At 43.7% G+C, this 26606-nt stretch overlaps 1 protein-coding gene across 2 annotated transcripts; it reads left to right on the top strand.

Annotated features, from left to right (window-relative positions):
- The first annotated feature begins 9771 nt into the window (after positions 1–9771).
- Positions 9772–25352, top strand: GPR83 (G protein-coupled receptor 83). 2 transcript variants are annotated; one of them, XM_023225673.1, is made up of 4 exons: positions 9772–10324; positions 14678–14803; positions 17675–17808; positions 24278–25352. In XM_023225673.1, the coding sequence occupies exons 1-4, from the start codon at positions 9938–9940 to the stop codon at positions 24900–24902; spliced, it is 1272 nt and encodes a 423-aa protein (XP_023081441.1). In that variant the 5' UTR covers positions 9772–9937; the 3' UTR covers positions 24903–25352. The 2 variants fall into 2 exon arrangements, with proteins under 2 accessions (XP_023081441.1, XP_023081442.1); XM_023225674.1 differs by lacking the exon at positions 14678–14803 and having other exon boundaries at positions 9938–10324; positions 24278–24902.
- Positions 25353–26606: the final 1254 nt, after the last annotated feature.

Below are 26606 nucleotides of genomic sequence, written 5' to 3'. Positions count from 1 at the left end.
GACAGTGGCAATAATTAGGAACCTGTTAAAGATAAAGATGGATTGTTATCCTCTGTAAACTACTGAGTTTTTTCGAGTATAAGTAGTATTTGCAAAAAATGCAAAAGAATATGAAGAAAAAGGATACCATAATCCTGCTATTAACATTTCACTGTGCCCCCTTAACTATTCACATAATTGAAATAAAATTGTATCAGTTTGTGTCCTGCTTGTGTTATTCTGAAAGCATTTTCTATGTTACTAAATTTTTCTCAAAAACATTTCTTTTAATGGTTGCATAGTGTTTGGGGTCATGGTGTGCCGCAGCATATTTTTTCACTATAATAAGTAATGCTTGATGGAGTCATCTTTTTACATGAATATTTTTATACTTTTTATGTGGAGTAGGGTGTGAGAAACCTACATGTATCCATCATCCTGCTTCAATCCATTTGTCTTCCCCCAGTCCAGATGATTTTGAAGCAAATTCCAGACATTGTGTTACTTAATCTGCATAGATATATGCACATGTGTATATACATTAAACAACAAGGACTCTTTTTAAATAAAATATGCTGTCAGTTGTACATAAATCTTTAACCACATTTTAAAAATTATATCCATAGGCTAGGATAGAGTAAAAAATAGAATTTCAGGTAAAGGAGATGAAAATATTTTAAGGCTTATGACAGTTTTACCAGATTGCTTTGCAGAAAGGATATATCCATTTATACTCCCACCAGCAACATGAGAGCACCTCTTTCACTGAACCCTATCCAACACCTAGTCATTTATTTGATTTTGTGAACCTCACAGTAAAAGGTTTCTTGCATTTGGTTTTAGGCTTTAGCAGTATTCTTCACCCAGAAGCTAATAAGATTGTTGATCAGTCAGACCTGGGCTTCAATCTTCCAATCCTTTTAGCTGTGTGACTTACACAAGTCAGTCTTGGAACATCTGCTTCCCTATTCAGTAGACAAAAATGCCTACCTTGTATGTTTTGTGATTAGATGCAGTGATGCTTATGAAGTGATTAGCACAGTTCCAGCATATAAAACCTTCGATGGTTCCATTGGCTGCAAGTTGCATCTTCAACTGTAATTGCTAGAATTTCTTTTATCATAGCATGAACTTTATGAAATAGAAGTCAGTGTAAAATTAATATGAAAAAAAAAGACTTTCTGATGCTCAAAATGAATGGCCTCAAGTGGTAATTCAAAGAAATAAATCCTATTAAAGCATTTTCAAAAGAGCCTGAAATCAATGATAGCTATTGCTTACATCCTGTGAAAATGAGTTGCTGATCCTGTGATGCTTTCTAGAAATATCCTTAACAATTTTTTTACTTGGTATTGCTATTTAAAAAAAAAAACAAAACTTTAATCATCATTCTCCCTCTGTAAGATGTAATATTAATCAAATAGCTTAAATATCATGGCTAATTATCCTCTTTCTCATTCTGAGGATATGATTCAAAACAAAGCACGCAGCAGAAATGAAAAAGAAATAGAAAAAAAATAGCCCAATAGCAATTAAGAGCATAGAATGAGATGATGCTAAGAAATGTGACTCAACCTATAGAATTGTAGAAAATCCCCTTAAAACATTAAATGCATAGCTCTGCTCATTAGAGGAACTGTATCTTCCTTTTGCCCCCTCTGAGAGCTAATGAAGAAATTCTCACTTTATGAGAACACTTGGACACAGGGTGGGGATCGTCACACCCCAAGGCCTGTCGTGGGGTAGGGGGAGGGGGAAGGGATAGCATTAGGAGAAATACCTAATGTAAATGACAAGTTAATGGGTGCAGCAAACCAACATGGTACATGTATACCTGTGTAACAAACCTGCACGTTGTGCACATGTACCCTAGAACTTAAAGTATAATTTGAAAAAAAAAAAAAATCTCAAGTGGTTATCCAGCAACAGAACCAGAAAATTGTTACTTTTACAGAAGGTAGGTTTTGTTGCATATATAAGAGGGATAGTGATATCATTTTAAATTAGATATGTCCAAGGTAAACGATCATATCAGCAAACAGGGACAGTTTGACTTCTTTACTGATTTGGATGCTCCTTCTCTTTGATTGCTCTGGCTTGGACTTCTGGCACTATGTTGAAGAGGAGTGGTGAGAGTGGGCACCCCTGTCTTGTTCCCATTTTCAGAATGCTTTCAACTTTTCCCCATTCAGTATTATGTTGGCTGTGGGTTTGTCATAGATGGCTTTTATTACATTAAGGTATGTCCCTTGTATGCCGATTTTGCTGAGGGTTTTAATCATAAAGGGAAGCTGGATTTTGTCGAATGCTTTTTCTGCATCTATTGAGATGGTCATGTGATTTTTGTTTTTCATTCTGTTTATCTGGCATATCACATGTATTGACTTGCATATGTTAAACCATCCCTGCATCCCTGGTATAAAACCCACTTGATCATGGTGGATTATCTTTTTGATATGTTGTTGGATCCACTTAGCTAGTGTTTTGTTAAGGATTTTAGCATCTGTGTTCATCAAGGATGTTGGTCTGTATTTTTCTTTTTTGGTTGTATCCTTTCCTGGTTTTAGTATTAGGATGATGCTGGCTTCATAGGATGAATTAGGGAAAGTTCCTTCTTTCTCTGTCTTGTGGAATAGTGTCAAAAGAATTGATACCAGTTCTTCTTTGAATGCCTGGTAGAAATCTGATGTGAATCTGTCTGGTTCTGGACTTTTTTGTGTTGGTGATTTTTAAATTACCATTTCAATCTCACTCCTTGTTATTGGTCTGTTCAGGGTATCTAATTCTTCCTGATTTAAGCTAGGAGGGTTGTATTTTTCCAGGAATTTATCCATCTCTTCAAGATTTTCTAGTTTATGTGCATAAAGGTGTTCATTGTAGCCTTGAATGATCTTTTGTATTTTGGTGGTGTCAGTTGTAATATCTCCTGTTTTGTTTCTTAGTGAGGTTATTTGGATTTTCTCTCTTCTTTTCTTGGTTAATCTTGCTAATAGTCTATCAATGTTATTTATCTTTTGAAAGAACCAGCTTGTTGTTTCATTTATCTTTTGTATTTTTTGTTTGTTTCATTTAGTTCTGCTCTGATCTTGGTTATTTCCTTTCTTCTGCTGGGTTTGGGTTTGGTTTGTTCTAGTTCTCTAGTTCTTTGAGTTGTGACCTTAGATTGTCTGTTTGTGCTCTTTCAGAATTTTTGATGTAGGCATTTAGGGCAATGAACTATCCTCTTAGCACCACCTTAGCTGTATCCCAGAGGTTTTGATAGATAGGTTGGGTCGTTATTGTCTTTCAGTTCAAAGAATTTTTAAATTTCCATCTCGATTTCATTTTTGACCCATAGCTCCTTCAGCAGCAGGTTATTTAATTTCCAAACCCTAAGGGTTCCCCCAGAAAGCTACTAGAACTGATAAAAGAATTTAGCAAAGTTTCAACATACAGGATTAATGTACACAAATCAGTAGCTCTTCTATGCATCAAGAGCGACCAAGCGGAGAATCAAATCAAGAACTCGACCCCTTTTAAACAGCTGCAAAAAAAAAAAAAAATAAAGTAAAATACTTAGGAATTTACCTAACAAAGGAGTTGAAAGTCCTCTACAAGGAAAACTACAAAACACTGCTGAAAGAAATCATAGACGACACATACAAATGGAAACACATCATAAGCTCATGGATGGGTGGAATCAATATTGTGAAAATGATCATACTTCCAAAAGCAATCTACAAATTCAATGCAATCACCATCAAAGTACCACCGTCACTCTTCACAGAGTTAGAAAGAAAAAAACAATTCTAAAATTCATTTAGAACCAAAAAAGAGAGCCCGCATAGCCAAAGCAAGACTAAGCAAAAAAAAAACAAATCTGGAGGCATCACACTACCTCACTTCAAACTATACTATAAGGCCATCTTATAGTATGACATGGTGACTATGGCCTTATAGTGTGGTACGGGTATAAAAACAGGAACATAGACTAGTGGAACAGAATAGAGAACCCAGAAATAAACCCAAATACTTACAGCCAGTTGATCTTCAACAAAGCAAACAAAAACAAAGTGGGGAAAGGACTAATTCTAGAAGATAACATTGGAAAAACCTTTCTAAGACATTGACTTAGGCAAGGCTTTCGTGACCAAGAACCTAAAAGCAAAAGCAATTAAAACAAAGATAAATAGCTGGGACCTAATTAAACTAAAGAGCTTTTGCATGGCAAAAGGAACAGTCAGCAGAGTAAACACAACCCACAGAGTAGGAGAAAATCTTCACAATCTATACATCTGACAAAGAACTGATATCCAGAATCTACAACCAACTCATGTCAGAAGAAAAAAAAGTCCCATCAAAAAGCTGGCTAAGGACCTGAATGGACAATTCTCAAAAGAAGATATATACACATGGCCAACAAACATATGAAAAAAATGTTCACCATCGCTAATCATCAGGGAAATGCATCAAAACCACAACGCGATACCAGGTTACTCCTGCGAGAATGGCCATAATCAAAAAATCAAAAAACAGTAGATGTTGGCATGGATGCAGTGATCAGGGAGCACTTCTACACTGCTGGTGGGAAAGTAAACTAATACAGCAACTCTGGAAAACAGTGTGGAGATTCCTTAAAGAACTAAAAATAGAACTACTGTTTGATCCAGCAATTCCACTACTGAGTATCTACCCAGAGGAAAAGAAGTCATTATTCGAAAAAGATAGTTGCACATGCATATTTATAGCAGCACAGTTCACAATTGCGAAATCATGGAACCAACCCAAATGCCCATCAATCAACAAGTGAATAAAGAAGCTGTGGTGTGTATGTATACAATGAAATACCACTCAGCCATAAAAAGGAATGAATTAAGAGCATTTGCAGTGACCTGGATGAGATTGGAGACTATTATTCTAAGTGAAGTAACTCAGGAATGGAAAACCAAACAGCGTATGTTCTCACTGATATGTGGGAGCTAAGTTATGAGGACGCAAAGGCATAAGAATGATACAATGGACTTTGGGAACTTGGGGGGAAGAGTGGCAGGGGGTGAGGGATAAAAGACTACAAGTATGGTGAGGTGTATACTGCTCGGGTGATGGGTGCACCAAAATCTCACAAATCTCACAAATTTATTTTGGAAAAATAAAAAAAAATTAAATTAGATATGTCCCAGGAACTTACTAGACAGATAGAGTATTTAGAGAGAGAAAGACCTGCCTCCTGGGTTTTCTGATTCCAGAGCCAGTATCTCAACCTCAGTACTGCCAGTTTTCCCTGTCTTAGTACTAGGCTGTAGGAGACAACATTAGGAAGACAGTAGTTCCTGGCCTGGTAATGCTGACAATTTCATAGGAAATACACGTGTAGCAAATCATGAGACCCCAACAAGGAAAGTACAGTATCAGAGAATGAATCATATGTTATGGGAGCACTTTTAAAAGAGCAGATTTGGGAACATTGACTTTGCTTGTTCTGGGGTTGTGGCAGTCAGGGTAGTCAGTCTTCAGAGGGGAGATAACATTTCAGCTGGGTCTTGAATAAGGAGTTTTTCTGGCTCGAAGGTGGTGGAGAGGATGACTGTAGGCAGAGAAACAGCATCCTCAAATACACAGTGTCATGTAATTGGTGATGTGTGAGATGACCACAAGATTCTAACCATGGTGAACAAGTGAACAGGAAAAAGAGCAAGTACAAGAATGTGAGGGAAGAGCAGGATATAATGAATTGAGTTTGGAGCTTGCTGAATGGGTGGGTATTCCAGGTCAAAATGTCTAATCAACAGTGAAATGTTACATAATACAGATTTGGAGCTTTTAACAGGTGGTAAGTGAGGTACAGATCTTGGAGTCATTGGTTACTAATGGATGGTTAAACCAGTGAAGGTGGCCGAGATCACCCAGGGGGACATTTAATTCAAGAGGAGCAGATAATGGAGCATAACACCTTGGAGCCCTGAACTTTAGCTAGCAATCCCGTGGTACTATTTGTCCATATATGGGTTAAATGGGTTGTTGGATTTGGCTTAAGACCCTAGCTACCATTTAGAAAAGTTTCTATGTAGAAGTGCAGAGTAAGTTCAAGCAACTTACAATTTAATTTGGGGCCACAAACTGAAGTTGGAGCTTGGTTGTGCTGCTTTTTACATACCCTAAATATACCTTTTTACTCTCTGGCTCAGTGTGCTGGAACTTCGAAAGCAATTCCTGGCTTAGCCTGCCTACACACTTTGCATTTTTATTGCATTTGAGCATATCTTCAGCTGTACTTGGTATGTGAGGCTTACTTGGTTCATTTGTGATTCAAGTATGATGACATACAACTGGTACAATTAAACTAGGAATGACTGTCATGTGCCTGGCACTGTGTTGAACTGCTGTTTGTTCGCTTCTGCCACTGTGATTAGTACCCTAAGGAACTGTGAGTGTGGTGAGTTTTTAACTCAAGTAGGGCCTTTTCAGAGAATAATATTGGAATTAAAAGGGCATTGTTTGCAGTGTCAGGAATATTGATGTGGTGAGGCTCTCAAAACCTCTTTCTTAGGCCTCTGTGATGTTACAGTAGTCTCACTTTATCCAAGGTTTCGTTTTCCAGTTTCTGAAGACATCTCGCACCACCCTACTCTGTCCACTCAGGATGTGAATCCTCCCTTTGTTCAGCATATCCATGCAGTACCTGCTCCTCAGTCACTCAGTAGCCACCTCAGTTGTGAGAGCTCCCGTAAAGGTATTGCAGTGCTTGTGTTCAACTAACCTTTATTTTACTTATAATAGCCCCAAAGCTGCAAGAGTAGCAATGCTGGCAATTAGCATATGCCAGCTAGAAGCTGTAAAATACTTCCTTTATGTGAAAAGCTGAAAGTTCTTGATTTAATAAGGAAGGGGGGAAAGATCGTAAGCCGAGGCTGCTAAGATCTATAATAAGAATTAATCTTCTATCCATGAAATTGTGAAGAGGGAAAAAGAAATTCATGTGTAGTCTGTATATGGTTTGGTACTATCCACCGTTTTGGGCATCCACTGGGAATCTTGGAATGTTTACTCCATGAATAAGGGGGGACTACTATATTCTATAATTCTTGGTCTCATTTTTATTAAAATAGTGTGAAGTGTTTTATTTTTGTTGTTGTTTCAAGTACATTTGAGAGAGTGAAACCCTCTGCTCTTTGCTATGTTTACTATGTGTGACTATTATTAGAGATCTAGGAATACACTTACTATTTGGCACAAACTGACTATTCAGTATCCTTGGTTTTATTTGTAATATACAAAACAAGAGGCTGGTTCACTATAAGAGCTGCTTGTGTCTTCCCGTAACCACTTAGTAAGAACAACAGTGATTTACAGTACCCATAATGCCTCTGAGAAAAGAACCTCTTTTAGTAACTCAGCCTTCGTGTGGGGTAAGGTGGGGGGATATTCTTGTTTCATTAAAGACTGTGACTTCAGAAGTTCAGGATAAGTTTGGGGCAGTGGTGCTGGGCTGAGAGGAGGGCTTGGCAGGGCTCAGGAGGCCCAGGCCTGGCTGAGTGGAGAGCTGAATGCCTGGGGAAGAGGAAGAGGAAGTGATTCCAGACCTCATGCCTACTCTTGGATTTTCTCAGGACCTCCTCCCCCTTCAGAGCACACCAGTGCAACTTGTAACTGCCAGCAGTAGCATTTATTTGCCTGAGTCCTTTTGCCTCTGGAGTCCATTTTGACTATCCACATGGGAGACCAGAAGTTCAGGAGCATCCTGGGAGAAGGAGCACATCCTTGGGAGAAGCCTTCAGCCAGTGACTAACAGGAGGTGGAGTACAGATATCACAGCTCTGTCACCCGTTGGCTTGGATAGCTGATGTGTACATCTTACACTGGCTTCCCAGCAGACTTCAGCTTGTCACCCACCGTGGTTGCTGGCTTGACAACACTCTTTATTGGTTTCTTTCCCTTTCTTGTCACACTTCTCCACTTCCCTATTGGTGTTTGCCTTCATCTCCCAAATGAACCCTCTCACTAGAGTATTTGGCTCAGGAGATGCTTTTGGGGAAAGCTAAGAAGAACTAAAACACCTCACCTCTTTCAGAGAGAAAGTTTCAGGCTTCTGGTGTAAATGCCCTCACACTTACAAGGTGGGCATGATGAAAAGGGAATCAAAGTGAAGACCTTAGTTGGGTGGCCCAGATTACAAATATGCCTGCTAGCAAGCACCTGTTGGGGTCCTTGGAAGAGAGTGCTTGGAAGGGCATGGGCTACCTTTGATTTCTTTCTCTGAGCTTGACGCTGACTATTCCTCTTCTATCCATACACTCTTTCTTGACACTGGGCACAGTTCGATTGACTAGGATTCTGTTTTCTAAATGACCATCATATTCCAGCCTTCCCTCTCAAGATGATACCAAGTCATCTTGATGGAGCAGCAAGTCTACCAAAGCTTTAAGTGTTTACAGGCAGTCTCTTGGTTTATTTCCTGGAGCTAAAGATGTATTATTTCATCGGCCTAGCACCTTGTCCCTTCTAGGATCTGTCACATAATTCCCTATTTCAGCCACTTAATCCTGTGAGACCTGCCAGGTCCTTCAGTATAATTGAGGGCTATCTGCTAGCCATCCTTTCCCCCAGACACAGTTGCTTCAAGAGTACAAGTGAAGTGGAAAACTGGAGACAAGAGTGATACCTAGGTTTGAGTCATTGTTTGGGTCCCAGCCCAAGCACACTGCTCCCCAGGGCACGTTGACACAATGGAAACAATCTACATGGTGTTTCCTGTTGGGGGTCAGGGGTGGTTACAAGTAGTCAACCACATATTGCATCTCTTGCACGAGAAGGCAATGCAGTGAGAGATGTATACAGGGGTCTCTGAAAACCTCACATTTGGGAAAAGAAAGCCTTTTAATCAAGACCAAAAATGTTAAATGGCTTGCTCAAGATTTCACAGCTAGGAAGTGACAAAGCTGGGATTCAACCCTAATTACAGAGCCCATGGTCTTTAGCACAGGCATGTGGGTGGCAGAGGACCCAGTGACTGGGAGAGTTTTCACAGTGGAAGTGAAAACAGGTGAGCATGATAGCAAGCTTTCCTGGAGAACTAGGTGGGGAATGAAAAACAGCGTGGCTCGTAATACCCCTATAAAGATACAGCTTCACGGACTTCCATGGCAGAAAAACTATTACCCAAGAGGTGAGCACATAGCTAAACTCTTTTCCTTCGCTTCTTTGATGCCATCAGAACTGCTTTGAAGAGTTTCCTTGAAAAACAAAGCTCCCCAGATTGCATTCCTGCGGACTGTCAAACCGTAAACCTTTAATAAGCCCTCCAGCACCGCTGATATCTGGGGGTACTTGGAGATTCCTCAAAGTCTCTAATTTTTGGTTTGTCTTTTTCCTGGGACCGCCGGGACGCAGCCATCCACTTCGATATTGAAACTGTGCCAAAGCTAAGGCTTAAGTGGAAACAAATGGAATATATCCTTGTTACTGACCCGGCTTTGCCGGCACGCTCCCTCATCATCCCAAATGCCCCTGTGGGCTTCCTCCCACCCGCCTGACTGCTTCCTTTACAAGAGGCTAAGCCGACACCACGCGAGCGTGTACGCGCTGGGGAAGGAGCCCCCAAAGCGAAGCCCTGTCGGAGGAGTTACGGGCGGGAGTGGGAACGGCTGGGTGTGGGGGCAGCAACGGCGCCACCGGCAGGGTGGGGGGAGCCAGGCTGGAGCGCGTCACGGTCGCCGCGAGAGACGCCGCGCTGCCCAATAGGCAGAGGCGCTCCCTAGCAGCCTGGTGGGAGCAGAGATATAAAAGTGCTCCAACAAACCCGGAGCTGGAGTGCCGACCGCGGGCTGGTGGCGGGCTGCGCGGTGCTCCGCGGGTCCGTACCTGGCTCCTCCGGACCGCCTTGCACGCTCTGCGCCCCGCACCCCGGCTGCGCGCCCCGAGCCTGGCGAGAGTGGACGCCGCCCGACCCGCAGGCTCCCAAGGGAGGGGTGGCTCCTGCAACATGGTCTCTCACCTCTTGCTGCTCTGTCTCTTCCCCTTGGTGCGAGCCACCGAGCCCCACGAGGGCCGGGCCGACGAGCAGAGCCTGGAGGCGGCCCTGGTCGTGCCCAATGCCTCGCACTTCTTCTCCTGGAACAACTACACCTTCTCCGACTGGCAGAACTTTGTGGGCAGGAGGCGCTACGGCGCCGAGTCCCAGAACCCCACGGTGAAAGCCCTGCTCATCGTGGCTTACTCCTTCATCATTGTCTTCTCACTCTTTGGCAACGTCCTGGTCTGTCATGTCATCTTTAAGAACCAGCGAATGCACTCGGCCACCAGCCTCTTCATCGTCAACCTGGCAGTTGCCGACATAATGATCACGCTGCTCAACACCCCCTTCACTTTGGTAAGGGGCCCGCTGCCTGCCGCCCCACCTTCTCCATCTCCCTCTCCTATCTCAATTCTCCGGCCTCCCTCTGCCGTTCTGTGTCTCTCTGTGGGTCCCCACTTCTCTCTCCACGTCTCTCTCCACGTCTCTCTTCCTCCTCATTTCTCCTCTGCCTCTGTCTTCCTGTCCTAATCTCTTTTCTCTCTCCTCTGTCATCTCGGTTCTTGACTCTCTCCTCTGTTTTTCTTAGTCTTTCTTTCAGTCTCTGTCTCTCTTTCTGAAGTCTTCCTGTCTCTCTTCTCTGTCTCTGTCTGTGTGTCCTCATCTTATTTTCTCTCTCTCTTTCTGTCTCCCTATTCGTCTGTCTCTGTCTCCTCACTTCTTATCTCTTTTTCTTCTTGTCAGTCTGTCTGTGATTTTATTTTTCTATACTCTCTCCTCTCCTCTCCCCTCCTCTCCTGTCTTCCTCTTTCTCCCCTGCCACACTCTGATTCCTCCCCACTTCTTTCTATCTCATCACTTTATAAGCCAGAGCTTCTGCAGAGGCGGCATTGGGTCAATAGTTTGAGTGTCTGCAGCCAGCTGGAAATGAACGACCATTTCCTGTTTAATCTCACTGGGTCTGGGCTTGCTTGATAATTGAGCAGTAAATCAATGCCCCTGAAATGTCAGCAGCGATGATCAGGTCCCCCTCCCTCTGAAGTGCAGCCTATTCAGTGCCCACCCATACCCATGGGATGCTGCTTTGTGCTACAACTGAAATATCAAACAATTGCTAATTTTTAATGGAACATTAAGTTCATTTTCCCAGACCACTTATTTAAAGTGCATTTCCCTTCTGTGGGTTGATCATGAGGCTGTGTTTGAGGTCTGTGTTGAGGAAGAAATGAGGGGAGTGGGCTTGGGCCGCAGAGATCGGGCAGGCTGGGGGCATTTGCACATTGCAGCTGATGGGATTCCTCCCCCAAGCCCTGGCTACTTAGCACTGGTGGTGTCCCGCTGTGACCAGGGAGTGTGGCTCTCATGGATGCTTTGGGACTGTAAGGGCGATGACTGAGCAACCATAGTGACAGTTATACTGCATGTTTCTCTAGTGTGTTATATTTTTTCATTTTATGGAATAACTGTTATTTGAGTGATTACTAAAGCAGTATCTATTAATCTCTCTCTGTCTCTCTTCCCGCTATCTCTCGTACACACACAACCAGATCTCACAGACAAGCAAAAAAACACAGGAGGAACCCCCACAAGTCCATCACCTGTGTGAACATCCTTCCAAATCTTATATTGAAAAAGTGCCCTCACATTCTCTTTTTCATCCTCACTTATTAGAATATTACTCACATTTTGCAGATGAGAAAACTAGGGCACAGAGAGGTTCAATCCCTTGTCCAAAGCCACCTGGCCAGTAGTTGGCAGATCCAGGATGAGAATTCCATCCCCTAACTCAAATCCAGAGGTCGGTCCACTAAGCCAGCCAGCTGGGAGTGAAGAACACTCTTGGACCATGTTTAGCTTCTGCTACTCCAAACCCTGGACTTGTTCTGATCTCCTGTCAGCCTACATCTAACGTATTGATGGCTGCTGAATATCCCCTGGGCATTACCCAAGGATAAGCGGGCTTTCAAATACTCCCCTCCTCCTTGGGTGTCTCAAAGCACAAGACAACAGCATCCTTGCCACCCCTTGCCCCTTCCTTGGTTTCTGACCTGAGAACCTACAATGGTGTGGTTGGGCTGGGCTACCCAGGTTGGGCACCGGGAAGCCACAGAACATGGCCTTTTTTGCTGCTGCCCAGAGCCAGGATGCAGGGCTGGATCTGCAGCAGACACAAGAAGGGGTAGGGACGCCACAGACTCAAGGACAGGCTACACCTGACAGCTGGCAATACCTGCCCCAGAGGATCTCCTGCAAGAGATCTACAGGATGTCAAAGTCCTCAGAACGCAGCACCCCCTCCAGTATGAGCCAAAGCAGCTTAGCCTTGAACCTGACCCATCAAACTGCCCCAATCCAAACTTGGATTACAGCTTATAAGGTGCTGGTAGGTAGGAAAGGGAGAAGGTTATGGGGAGGGGCTTCCAACCCCTCGGCCTACTCAGCTCAGGCTCCCCCACTGGGAAAGGCATCCCTGCCTTTGGCTGATTGGCAACAATATCCTTCTTCCCTGGTCTCCCTTCCTATCCACTTCATCTACTGCAGTCAGCATGAAGCCCAGCTCTGATAATGGAAAGAAAAGCAGGCAATTACTTACAGTTCCCCTGGTAGATAGAGATAGATGCACACAGGATGTAGTGGAGCCTGGAGGAGGGAGTCTTTCATTCTGACCCATCAGAGTCCCACGAGAGGGTCAAAGGAGACTGCAAAGATTGTGACATTTCAACAGGACCTGGCTGAATAGGAATTTTCCAGGTCGAGATGAACACTTAGTACAGACAGAGGGACCAGAGAGAACAAAGGCATTGAAGCATCAAAGTTCATGGTGTGTTGTGGTAACACTGAGTGGCTCAATGAAGCTAGAGCAGCAGGAAGCACAGTGGAGGAGTGGGCAGGGGAGGCAGAAGCCGAGGTGGCCAGAAAGAAAGGTGGGACCAGGTTGTGAAGGGGCCTGGATACTCTGTCCTGAGAGCCAGGATGATTCCAAGCAGAAGGGAGACAATAATATGATTGTGGTTAGCAGAAATGCTGTCAGGAGTATGAAGGCTGAATTCCAAGGTGACAAACCTGGAGAACTGGGAAAGCTGTTCAGAGGCTATAATAGTCCAAGGGAGAGATAATGGGGTACCCCACAAGGCCCATGGACTTGGGACTGAAGAAGAGGGAACAGTTTTGAAAACCAGTGAGAGGTAGAACTGGTTGGATTTGGTAATTCCAGTGTGGGGGTGGGAAGTAGGAATAGCTGAAGATTTCTAGCTCTATAATGTTACTGAACTGCTCAAAAGCCTCAATGGCTCCTCCCTGCGCTCCTCAAAGAAAGTAACATCCCTGGTCTGTTGTCCTAGTTTCAAGATCTGGCCAGACTTGTCATGACTCTCATTCACACACTCCAGACAAACCAATCCACTCCTTATTCCCCAAACAGGTCCTGGGATTTCTGATCCAGTGCCAATGCCTTTTGTCCTCATCTCCATGTGCACGAATCCTTCCTCAGTTCAGATGTCTCATATATTGTAATAATGGCAGTTGATTGCATTAATGTACTAGGCACTGTTGCACCTACTTTACATGTGTTATCAATCTTGATTGATGTAACAACCATGTGAAAAGGGTTAGCCCATTTTACAGATGAGGAAAGTGGGGCTCAGAGGGCCCAATGCCTTGCCCAGGGTCACAGTGATCAGTGGCAAACACTCTGCTGTAAGTCACTACATTATATTCCTTCTCTTGGGCCAACTTGCCCTATTTCTATTGCCTCTGTGCCTCTGCCCACTCCCATCCCTGTCTGGTGGCCCCATTGCTCTTTGTCTGGGTCTCTACAAAGCATTGATTACTTTTTGTCTTGCACTTGAGTTGACCCTCCTCTGCCCTGGCTGCAAACTCCTTAATCAGAATCAATGCTCAATCTCTCTCAGGCATGGGATATTACTCACAGGAGCTGCTCAAGTACTAATTGAATGAGTAAATAGTGCTGGGTGATGTGGGATAAGGACCGGGCCTGCTTCTAGGGCCCTACACGGTTTTGAGAGCTTGTCTTCTCTCCCCACACCTGTCAACACCTCTCCAGGTCCGTGGGTCTCCACCCCAGATGATGACCTGAAAGGTCAGTTTAACCAAGATTTGCCAGCACAGCCCACATGCTGTGTTGTGACAATTCAGATGTGTCTCCCCTACTAGATTGAACTTGTGTGGACCAAGAGTGAATTTTGTTATTGCACATAAAAATAGCTACTATTTACTTCTAATAATAGCTGAACAATCTGCCAGACATTGTGTTTTGCCCTTTACAGACATTTAAAAAATTTAAACCTTATACTAAGCCTATAAGGAAGAGATTTTTGATGGCTTTTTGTTTTGTTTTTTTTTTTTTTGCAAATGAGGAAACAGATTCAGAGAGGTTACCTATCTTGCCCAAGCCGTCACAGTAAGAAACTGTTAGAGGTGGGAAGTCCAACTCCAAAGCCCACATCCTTCCCAAGCTCTCCTGGCACCTAACGGGGCCTGGCCCAGAAGTATGATAAAGGTTTGCTGAATTGAATGAATGAAAATGAGTTGTGCTGGAGAAAATCATGTTTACTCCACAATTCAGTATCATAGCAGAAAGAAGGGAGGAGCTGGAGGAATCCTCCTAAGGGCATGCTCCTCAGAGACCTCTAGGGATGGGCGTCAAAGTCAAGGCCTGTCTGTCTCCTAACATCTTTGGGCTCATCTCCAGGTTCGCTTTGTGAACAGCACATGGATATTTGGGAAGGGCATGTGCCATGTCAGCCGCTTTGCCCAGTACTGCTCCCTGCACGTCTCAGCACTGACGCTGACAGCCATTGCGGTGGACCGCCATCAGGTGAGGGCACCTACCCCTAATGCTCTGCTCTTCCCTGTCTTGCTTCCCTTTCCTAGAAGTTGCGGGGGCTCTGAAGACAGCGTTTTAGCCCAGTTTTCAATGAGTGTGTTTCTCTTCTTATTGATCAACATGAACACATACGTTAGTGATATTAAACCCTTTGTCCTAATTATCACAGAAAGTTATTCTTAGTTTGTTGATCCAATGAATACTCATTGCTGGCATTTTCTTTTTTCTTTTTCTTTTCTTTTTTTTTTTTTTTGAGACAGAGTCTCACTCTTGTCGCTCAGGCTGGAGTGCAGTGGCGCCATCTTGACTCAACCTCTGCCTCCTGGGTTCAAGGAATTCTCCTGCCTCAGCCTCCTGAGTAGCTGGGATTAGAGGCGCCTGCCACCATGCCTGGCTAATTTTTGTACTTTTAGTAGAGATGGGGTTTTGCCATATTGGCCAGGCTGGTCTTGAATTCCTGACCTCAGGTAATACACCCACCTCGGCCTCCCAAAGTGCTGGGATTACAGGCGTGGGCCACCGTGCCCGGCCATTGCTGGCATTTTCTGTCTCAGAAATTAGTGAGCTTGTTTTGAGGATAGAAAAGCAAATCCGGAAAATCACAGATTAAAGGAGAGGAGTAATTGCAGGTCAGAGACGAGGCTTCAGAGTGAGAGATGAATATTTACCAATTCAGGCTATTCAGGCGGAAAACAAGCCAGGATGTCCAGGTGGCAGAAGCAGGCATTGCAGTGGAGCATGGCAGCCCTGGGTCAGGAAGGTATTCTAACAGTTCTGCACCCATGGGAAGCTGATAGGTGTATATGGTGAAAGGAACTGACCAGGACATCTAAGTAGGACAGCTTCATGCCAAGCGCCTTTTCCATGCTTACTCAATGAACTCATGTTGTATGCTTAGACCTATGCTGAATTATGGAATGGAGGCTCAGTAAAGTGCATATGTAGCTTTTCCAAGATCATGTGCCTATGAATGGTGAAGCTAGGATTAGGACTGAGGTCTGTCTGGCTCCAAGCCCATGTTCCAGTCACTAGACCATGCTGTTCTGAGAAGACTCAAAGGAATCTACAAGGCCAGTATTATGAGGGCCACCAGACACAGAAAGATGAGATTTATTCTGAGTAGCACCATGAGATGCGACAAGGACCACGGGATAGGAGGCTCCAAAGATGCAGTTTCAAAAATACAGTCAGTCCAATGTGGGAAGAATTCTCTTGTAGAAGTGTCTAAACGTAGACAAACCTGCCTGGGAGGTAATGAGTTTCATGTCATCAGCCATATTTAAGCAAAGTGAGGATGACAACTTGATGGGGAAGTATTTGAGGAGATTCCTGCATCTGATAAGGAATGGAACTAGTCAAATTTTGAGATCTCTTTATCTCTGAAATGCCATAATTTTGTAACAATCAACTCTTAATGTATGTTGCAGATGCTTTAGTGTAAAGTGTGAAAAGTTTGCATATAAATATTTCCTGCCTTTTCTTAACTGTCTCCCTTAATTTAACTAGAAGGACTTCTGATTACTTTTACCTGGCCTATGCTTTACCCCAGATTAACGCAACCAAGCATTGACCATGGGCTAAGAGTGGGTCTGGGGAATAGCGGCAAAGCCTTGCTCATGTTGACCATGTTACTGCAACATATACCCCAACAAGGGGCTCTGTCCCAAGGTCAACGGAGTCTTTGAGAAGTGCATGGAACCTCTGCCCCAGGCTGCCACTCCCTTCAGCAATCTGAACACAAGAGTGTGAGGGGCAGAGATGGCTGAATCCAGAACAGAGATGTGCTGTCAGCTTCTGAAGCCTCATTGCTTCCTCCCATAAAACTTTGAAAACATTGGGAGGAATAAAAACAGTTCAGGACACAGCCAGAATGTCCAGTGTGTTCCGGGATGACATCTAGAGGTGGTGGCACCTCTTCCTGACCTCTTTCCCCTAACCCTGGACTAACCCATCCCAAATGCCTTTTTCAAAAAATAACGTTCTCCTCTGAAAATGAGGACGGTTTTAAATCCTTAAGTCTTTATTTAAACCTTTTAGGAGAATTGATTGATATACAGTAGCAACTCCAAGATGCATTTCAGCCTGAAGCCTGCAACACTGAGTTTATTATGGGTGTGTGAGAGCTGGGCCCTGGTGCAATTTTAGTAATGGCTCTCATAAACATGTTGGGAGTTCCCACATAAGTAGTGCCCATGTAGCTTCCCAGGATGAGTGATGAGAACGGTCTCTTCCTGTCTGTCAGACCCTCTCAGAGTCCATCATAACCTAAGGGGTCTAGAATCATGGGAAGATGAGCTCAAGTCCCGAGGAGATAGGAGCTGACCATGGGCTTGCTCCGCTCCCAGCCTCGCTGTGATGCCGTGTGAGCAGCCTTCCTCCTGAACCCCTCCCCAGTCCTCTCACTGGACCCTGGTTCAGCCTGAGTATGATCAGCAAGAGGCAGATGACCTGCCCCAGTCTCTGAATCCAGATGACCCTTTCTTTCCTCCTCTGGAGGTGGGCTGTTGGGTGGGACATGGCTGGGCCTACCTCTCCCCCAGCAGCTACCTGGTGTAGTTCAGGGCCTCAATAATGAACATAAGGGGTGCTTGGCTTTATCGGTAGGGCCTGCCTTATGTGACAAGTGAGCTGTGCCTCCAGATTTCTTTTTATTTATTTATGTATTTTCATTTTTTAAAAATATATAGAGGCAGGGTCTCACTATGTTGCCCAGTCTTGTCTAGAACTCCTGGACTCAAGTGATTCTTCTGCGTCAGCCTCCCAAAGTGCTGGGATTACAGGCGTGAGCTCCTGCACCTGGCCCAGATTTCTGATTTGTTTCAAAACATCTTCAGTTAATGATGCGGTTTGCTTGTTTTCCAGGTCATTATGCACCCCTTGAAACCCCGGATCTCAATCACAAAGGGTGTCATCTACATCGCTGTCATCTGGACCATGGCTACATTCTTTTCACTCCCACATGCTATCTGCCAGAAATTATTTACCTTCAAATACAGGTGAGATGAATTCGCAGGGATCTGCCTGGTGATTCGCGTCTTCTCCCGAGTCAGGCTCGACCAAGGGATACCTGAGGCCCCCAGGAGCTCACAACTCTCTGAGTAACTAGTACCCGCCTCACTGAGTCTTTCTCTGGCTTGCTCCCATCCTGTTACCTCCTGGTCCATGCCTGTCCTCTACGTTTTGTCTGCTTCCTCTCTTCTTTAGCTTCTCACTTATTCTCTTTCCGGGTTCTCTGCAAGGACAAAGCAATAATTATCAGCATCTGTCACCAGGGTGCTGTACTCACAGCCTGAGATCCCAATCACTAAGGCCTTGTTGAAAAGGAGCAAGGTGTAAACCGCTCACACTATCTACAAACAAAACCTGCATGCAATTCTGAGCCTGAGGCAGGCTTCTCTATCTCCCCCACCTCCTGTACATGTTTACCTTATGCTCTACTGAATGAGAACGTCTTTCTTTCAACACACAGTTTTTTTAAAACTTCAACTGGTTCATTAGGTGATCTCCCTGCTGCAGTGTCAATTTGGGAAGAACTGGCCCTGATTCTTTGTTATCTCGGTGATCCCCACACTTAGCTTACTGTCTCCACATAACAAGCTCTTGGTACGTATTTACTGAATGAATGAATGATCTTAGAGTGACTTTTTTTTTTTTTTTTTTTTTTTTGAGACAAAGCCTCATTCTGTTGCCCAGACTGGAGTGTAATAGCAGGATCTCAGATCACTGTAACCTCCGCTACCTGGGTTCAAGCAATTCTCCTGCCTCAGCTTCCCAAGTAGCTGGAATTACAGGCACACACCACCATGCCTGGCTTATTTTTTGTATTTTTAGTAGAGACGGGGTTTCACCATGTTGGCCAGGCTGGTCTTGAACTTCGGACCTCAGGTTATCCGCCTACCTTGGGATCCCAAAGTGCTAAGATTACAGGCATGAGCCACTGCGCCCAGCCTCTTAGAGTGATTTTTATCATTTGTTGTTGTTGGTCACTGGTTTGTCCTTTTGTTTAAATTTTTTTATTATACTTTAAATTATGGGATGCATGTACGGAACATGCAGTTTTGTTACATAAGTATACACGTGCCCTGGTGGTTTGCTGCACCAATCAACCCGTCACCTACATTAGGTATTTCTCCTAATGTTGTCCCTCCCCCAGTTCCCACGCCCTGACAGGCCCCAGTATATGATGTTCCTCTCTCTATGTCCATGTGTTCTCATTGTTCAGCTCTCACTTATGAGCGAGAATATGTGGTGTTTGATTTTCTGTTCTTGTCATAGTTTGCTGAAAATGATAGTTTCCAGCTTCATCCATGACCCTGCAAAGGACATGAACTCATCCTTTGTTATGGCTGCATAATATTCCATGGTGTATGTGTGCCGCGTTTTCTTTATCCAGTCTATCATTGACGGGCATTTGGGTTGGTCCAAGTCTTTGCTATTGTGAATAGTGCTGCAGTAAACATGTGTGCATGTGTCTTTATAGTAGAATGATTTATAATCCTTTGGGTACATACCCAATAATGGGATCGCTGGGTCAAATGGTATTTCTAGTTCTAGATCCTTGAGGAATCACCACACTGTCTTCCACAATGGTTAAACTAATTTACACTCCCACCAACAGTGTAAAAGCATTCCTATTTCTCCATATCCTCTTCAGCATCAATTGTTTCCTGACTTTTTAATGATTGCCATTCTAACTGGTGTGAGATGGTATCTCATTGCAATTTTGATTTGCATTTATCTGATGACCAGTGATGACGAGCATTTTTTCAAATGTCTCTTGGCTGCATAAATGTCTTCTTTTGAGAAGTGCCTGTTCATATCCTTTGCCCACTTTTTGATGGGCTTTTTTTCTTGTAAATTTGTTTAAGTTCTTTGTAGATCCTGGATATTAGCCCTTTGTCAGATAGACAGATAGATTGCAAAAATTTTCTCCCATTCTGTAGGTTGCCTGTTCACTCTGATGATAGTTTTTTTTTGCTATGCAGAAGCTTTTTAGTTTAATTAGATCCCATTTATCAATTTTGGCTTTTGTTGCTGTTGCTTTTGGTGATTTAGACACGAAGTCTTTGCCCATGCGTACATCCTGAATGGTATTGCCCATGTTTTCTTCTAGGATTTTTATGATCCTAGGTCTTAGTTTAAGGCTTTGATCCATCTTGGGTTGATTTTTGTATAAGGTGTAAAAAAGGGGTCCAGTTTCAGTTTTCTGCATATGGCTAGCCAGTGTTTCCAACAACATTTATTAAATAAATAATCTTTCCCCCCTGCGTGTTTGTGTCAGGTTTGTCAAAGATCAGATGGTTGTAGATGTGTGGTGTTATTTCTGAGGACTGTGTTCTATTCTATTGGTCTATATATCTGTTTTGGTACCAGGACCATGCTGTTTTGGTTACTGTAGCCTTGTAGTATAGTTTGAAGTCAGATAGCATGATGCCTCCAGCTTTGTTCTTCCTGCCCAAGATTGTCTTGGCTATGTGGACTCTGTTTTGGTTCCATATGAAGTTTAAAGTAGTTTTTTCCAATTCCGTGAAGAAACTTAGTGGTAGCTTGATGGGGATACCATTGAATCTATAAATTACGTTGGGCAGTATGGCCATTTTCATGATATTGTTTCTTCCTATCCCTGAGCATGGAATGTCTTTCCATTTGTTTGTGTCCTCTTTTATTTTGTTGAGCAGTGGTTTGTATTTCTCCTTGAAGAGGTCCTTCACATCTCTTGTAAGTTGTATTCCTAGGTATTTTATTCTCTTAGTAGCAATTGTGAATGGGAATTCACTTATTATTTGGCTCTCTGTTTATCTGTTATTGGTATATAGGAATGCTTGTGATTTTTGCACATTGATTTTGTATCCTGAGACTTTGCTGAAGTTGCTTATCAGCCTAAGGAGATTTTGGGCTGAGACGATGGGGTTTCCTAAATATACAATCTGCAAACACACAGTTTGACTTCCTCTCTTCTTATTTGAATATCCTTTCTTTCTTTCTCCTGCCTGATTGCCCTGGCCAGAACTTCCAATACTATTTGAATAGGAGTGGTGAGAGAGGGCATCCTTGTCTTATGCCGGTTTTCAAAGGGAATGCTTCCAGTTTTTGTCCATTCAGTATGATATTGGCTGTGGGTTTGTCATATATAGTTCTTATTACTTTGAGATACATTCCATTGATACCCAGTTTATTGATAGTTTTTAGCATGAAATGGTGCTGAATTTTGTCGAAGGCCTTTTCTGCATCTATTGAGATAATCGTGGTTTTTGTCATTGGTTCTGTTTATGTGATACATTATGTTTGTTGATTTGCATATGTTGAACGTTGAACCAGCCTCGCATCCCAGGGATGAAGCCGACTTGATCGTGGTGGATGAGGTTTTTGATGTTCTGCTGGATTCAGTTTGCCAGTATTTTATTGAGGATTTTCGTATTGATGTTTATCAGGGATATTGCCCTGAAATTTTCTTTTTCTGTGGTGTCTCTGCCAGGTTTTGATATCAGCATGATGCTGGCCTAATAAAATGAGTTAAGGAGGATTCCTTCATTTTCTATTGTTTGGAATAGTTTCAGAAGGAATGGTACCAGCTCCTCTTTGTACCTCTAGTAGAATTTGGCTGTAAATCCGTCTGGTCCTGGACTTTTTTTGGTTGGTAGGCTATTAATTACTGCCTCAATTTCAGAACTCATTAGTGGTTTATTATGGGTTTTGACTTCTTCCTGGTTTAGTCTTGGGAGGGTGTGTGTGTCCAGGAGTTATCCATTTCTTCTAGATTTTCTAGTTTATTTGTGTAGAGGTGTTTATAGTGTTTTGTGATGGGAGTTTGTATATCTGTGGGATCAGTGGTGATATCCCCTATATCATTCTTTCTTGCGTGTATTTGATTCTCCTCTCTTTTCTTCTTTATTAGTCTGGCTAGTGGTCTATCTATGTTACTGATCTTTTCAGAAAAACAGCTCCTGGATCCATTGATTTTTTTTAAAGGGTTTTTCGTGTCTCTATCTCTGTCAGTTCCGCTCTGATCTTAGTTATTTCTTGCCTTCTGCTAGTTTTTGAATTTTTTTGCTGTTGCTTCTCGAGTTCTTTTAATTTTGATGTTAAGGGGTCAATTTTAGATCTTTCCTGCTTTCTCTTATGGGGATTTATTTAGTGCTATAAATTTCCCTCTACACACTGCTTTAAATGTGTCCCAGAGATTCTGGTATGTTGTGTCTTCATTGTCATCGGTTTCAAAGAGCATCTTTATTTCTACCTTCATTTCATTATTTACGCAGTAGTCATTTCATAGCTGGTTGTTCAGTTCCATGTAGTTGTGTGGTTTTGAGTGAGTTTCTTAATCCTGAGTTCTAGTTTGATTGCACTGCGGTCTGAGAGATTGTTATTATTTCCATTCTTTTGCTTTTGCTGAGGAGTGTTTTAGTTCCAATTATGTGGTCAATTTTGGAATAAGTGTGATATACTGCTGAGAAGAATGTATATTGTGTTGATTTGGGGTAGAGAGTTCTGTAGATGTCTATTAGGTCCATTTGGTCCAGAGCTGAGTTAAAGTCCTGAATATGCTTGTTAATTTTCTGTCTCATTGATCTGTCTAGTATTGGCAGTGGGGTGTTAAAGTCTCCCATTATTATTGTGTGGGAGTCTGAGTCTCTTTGTAGGTCTCTAAGAACTTACTTTATGAATCTGGGTGCTCCTGTATTGGGTGTGTATATATTTAGGATAGTTAGCTTTTCTTGCTGCATTGATCCCTTTACCATCATGTAATGCCCTTCTTTGTCTCTTTTGATATTTGTTGGCTTAAAGTCTCTTTTATCAGAGATTAGGATTGTAACTCCTGCTTTTTATTTATTTATTTATTTATTGAGATGGTGTTTCGCTCTTGTTGCCCAGGCTGGAGTGCAATGGCACAATCTTGGCTCAGCGCAACCTCTGGCTCCCAGGTTCAAGTGATTCTCCTGCCTCAGCCTCTTGAGTAGCTGGGATTATAGGCATGCACCACCATGCCTGACTAATTTTGTATTTTTAGTAGAGACAGGGTTTCTCCATGTTGGTCAGACTGGTCTCAAACTCCTGAACCTCAGGTGATCCGCCCGTCTCGGCCTCACAAAATGCTGGGATTACAGGCATGAGCCACCCTGCCGGGTTTCATTTGTTGTGTTAGATGAGCTTCCTTAGAGACAGGTTTTGCCTTAATGGCAGGTACACCTGCAAGTGGCTAATTGAGACAGTGCTCCCAAGAGCAATGGGAAAGAGAGTGGCAGAGGCTGGACAGGGACCAGGGAGAGACTAAGGAAGGGTGTGATTTCAGGGGAAGCTGTCCCTGCCCCACAGGAGGCTCTGGGGCTGACTGAAAATGCAGAGTTGGCCTCAACTTCAGGCCAGGTAACTGGGCTTTCCTATTTCTCCATCTCTCAGTCTTTTGTTACAGGTGTTTCCTAGAAAACCTGGAAACTCCCAGCCAATTATGGCTGTACTGAATCGTGGGAAGGGCCTTGGGTGGCCTTAGGGGAGTCCTAGGCACCTAGAAGATCACAGGTGCCAGCTGTTTCTTGCTGGAGGGTTGGTTCTCCAGACTGGCAAAGGGGCTCTGCAGGGATCCAGGGAGTGTCTGTCACAGGAGCCATGCTCCATCCCACCTGCAGCACGCACACACACGCACACACACACACACACCCTCACTCACTCCTGTGACAAAAGCAAGGTCAAGAGAAATAAGCCCAGAAGGTGGATTTCAACTAATTTATAAAGGCCCCCTCCAGGAGTTCTAGGACACTGAAATGAATCACATGCCCAGGCCCCCAACATCCAGGCTGCCCTTCTACCTTTCCACATAGAGGACTTATTTTTATTTCCCCCTAACCAAAGCAAAGGAAGTTTCCTCTCTCTTTTGTTAGTGATGACCACCAGCACATAGAACTAGAGCACCAAGCCACATGGATATTCCTTAAAAGGCTGAAGAGGACTGGGGTACATTCCATATAAAATAAATACTTGTTCTATGAACGGCTGAAGAGATGTTAGTTCAGGCTTTACCACTCATATGCTCAAGACCCATCATTTCTTTTCTTCATGCCTTAGTTTTCCCTTTAAAATGGGGAAGTAGCACAATAGGAAATTCTAGGATTTCCTCAAGGATGAGTTACTTTTCAATCTGGGAACATGAGCATTTCATTCATTTATTCAAGAAATATTTATTGGGTCTCTACTATGGGCTAGGAATTATACAAGATTAAGAGAACACAGAGAAATTCAGGTGTATCCTTTACCTCTATGCAATTCCCAGCCTAGTACGGAAGGCAGAAATGTAATCAGATAATTAGGCTACAGCATCAAAAGTGCTATATTAGATGGATGTACCAGGAGCCCAGTGGAAAGAGAGGCCAGTGCTTCTTGGGATGAAGACTTTCCACATATATTCCAGATATATTTCCATAATATCTCCTTTCTGTTACCTCTGTCCCCCGCCCCACTTCCTGCCCCCAGTGAGGACATTGTGCGCTCCCTCTGCCTGCCAGACTTCCCTGAGCCAGCTGACCTCTTCTGGAAGTACCTGGATTTGGCCACCTTCATCCTGCTCTACATCCTGCCCCTCCTCATCATCTCTGTGGCCTACGCTCGTGTGGCCAAGAAACTGTGGCTGTGTAACATGATTGGCGATGTAACCACGGATCAGTACCTTGCCCTGCGGCGCAAAAAGAAGAAGACCATCAAAATGTTGATGCTGGTGGTGGTCCTCTTTGCCCTCTGCTGGTTCCCCCTCAACTGCTACGTCCTCCTCCTGTCCAGCAAAGTCATCCGCACCAACAATGCCCTCTACTTTGCCTTCCACTGGTTTGCCATGAGCAGCACGTGCTATAACCCCTTCATATACTGCTGGCTGAACGAGAATTTCAGGATTGAGCTAAAGGCATTACTGAGCATGTGTCAAAGACCTCCCAAGCCTCAGGAGGACAGGCCACCCTCCCCAGTTCCTTCCTTCAGGGTGGCCTGGACAGAGAAGAATGATGGCCAGAGGGCTCCCCTCGCCAATAACCTCCTGCCCACCTCCCAACTCCAGTCTGGTAAGACAGATCTGTCATCTGTGGAACCCATTGTGACAATGAGTTAGAGGAGGTTGGGAAGAGGGAGTAGGAGGGGTCTGTCTCCACCTGAGGCAGGGAAAGAGAACCTATTCTCACATATGATCTTCAGAGTGCTGGAAACACTCCTGCAGAAGCTGTAGGACTCTTGAATTGCTAGAAAACTGTCCAGCCTCCTAGCCCCATGTGATGTGAAAACTAAAAGGCACCACCAACTAGACATGTGTTCATAAATTCCCATCTAAGAAACACTGGGAGGCACAGCAGTCTGGATCTCTGAGGAAGAGGAGCGAGGACAACTTTGGCCCAGATGGGGGCTGAAGCATTCAACTGCCTCCATCTGTGGGGCAGCTGCTGCCTTACAGCCCTTCCTACTGCTACGCATCCCGAAGGAGACCTGCATCATACTTTGGGTGTGGTGACCCAGATGCACAGAGCTCTGCTTGAAACAGGTACACAGGCCAGGGAAATGCCGGCAAGCCAGAGTGGGCGTGGAGATTTTTATGCCTCACTTTCTGGAGTCACTGGGCCATGATGAATCAGAAGTCTTCAGTGGCCTAGCAATATGCAGACAAGAAAGGACCAACTTGGGTTCCTTAAAACAAAGGGCACTTATTATTACCACTTAGAAAACTTCAGAAAAGCGTACACACACACACACACACACACAATCACTCTCTTATCCCATCCATTTGTGATAACATCTGTGAACATGCTGTGGCTCTATTTGCAATGTTTTCCTTTGTGTGTGTGACTGTGTGCATGTGTGCATGACCCTTTTTTTTTTTTTCATTTATACTTTTTCATTTAGATTGTAATGATTAACAGAAACAGGGGTACCTTTCCCAGGGGTGTCCACCAGAAGAGTTGAAGAAGAGGTGAGAAGAACCCAAGGTGAAGCCTGTCACCATGCAGACAGAACTGCCCCCTGTCGTAGACAGTGGTGGGAAGGGCCTGGCTTACATGCCCCTCCTTAGAGGCAGCCTCACGATGAACCAGGGAATCAAACTCAACCAGGAGGCATGATTCCTCCTCTCCTGCTATTGCACAAAAACAAGAAGTGGTGAAACATTGTTCTGTTTTCACAAGAGATGAGGGAGCAGGCTTTCCAATATGCTGGAAGTAATTGTGCTTAGACACCTCATCCTCCCGAGCTGTCTAGAAAGGCATTTTGCTGTGTTGTCTGAATAATGGGAGTTTTTTTCACACCATTTCTCAAAAGGAGATTCACTGTCAACATCATTTTAGTGGTTCAGGTGTCACTTTGACTTACAGAAACCTATGCATCCTTCAAAGGTCTAACTTGCCAGAGAAATCTCATTCCAGGGACTGACTGTTTTTATCACCTTCCATCTGGTCCTGAGTGACTCACTGTATCACCCAGAAAAGAGACCTGTCAGGCAGAATCAAGCTTAATTCACCTGCTCTAAACAATTGCTACTGACACACTGTTTTCAGGTTTTCTTCGAGCACCAGATAAACTCTGAAAGCAAAGCATGGATATGAGCTCAGTAGGAAACTAAGGTTTGAGGGAGAGTTTGTCACTTAGACCTCTTGGCTGCTAACTGAAACTGAACCTGGTCACATCATCTGCTTCTCTGTAATGAACGATGAGGGTTCATTATCCTAGTTTCTATTTATGAAGATGGTTGAAAATTTTCAAGACACAAAATTTTGAAAACTCACTTACTGAATTATGGGCAAAACCGTGACTTTCATTGGGCAGAGAGAGT

This window comes from Piliocolobus tephrosceles, chromosome 13 (genome assembly GCF_002776525.5).
Source record: "Piliocolobus tephrosceles isolate RC106 chromosome 13, ASM277652v3, whole genome shotgun sequence".
NCBI classification, from domain to species: domain Eukaryota; kingdom Metazoa; phylum Chordata; class Mammalia; order Primates; family Cercopithecidae; genus Piliocolobus; species Piliocolobus tephrosceles.
Note: the sequence above shows the minus strand (reverse complement) of the source record. Positions and strands in the feature narration are given on the sequence as shown.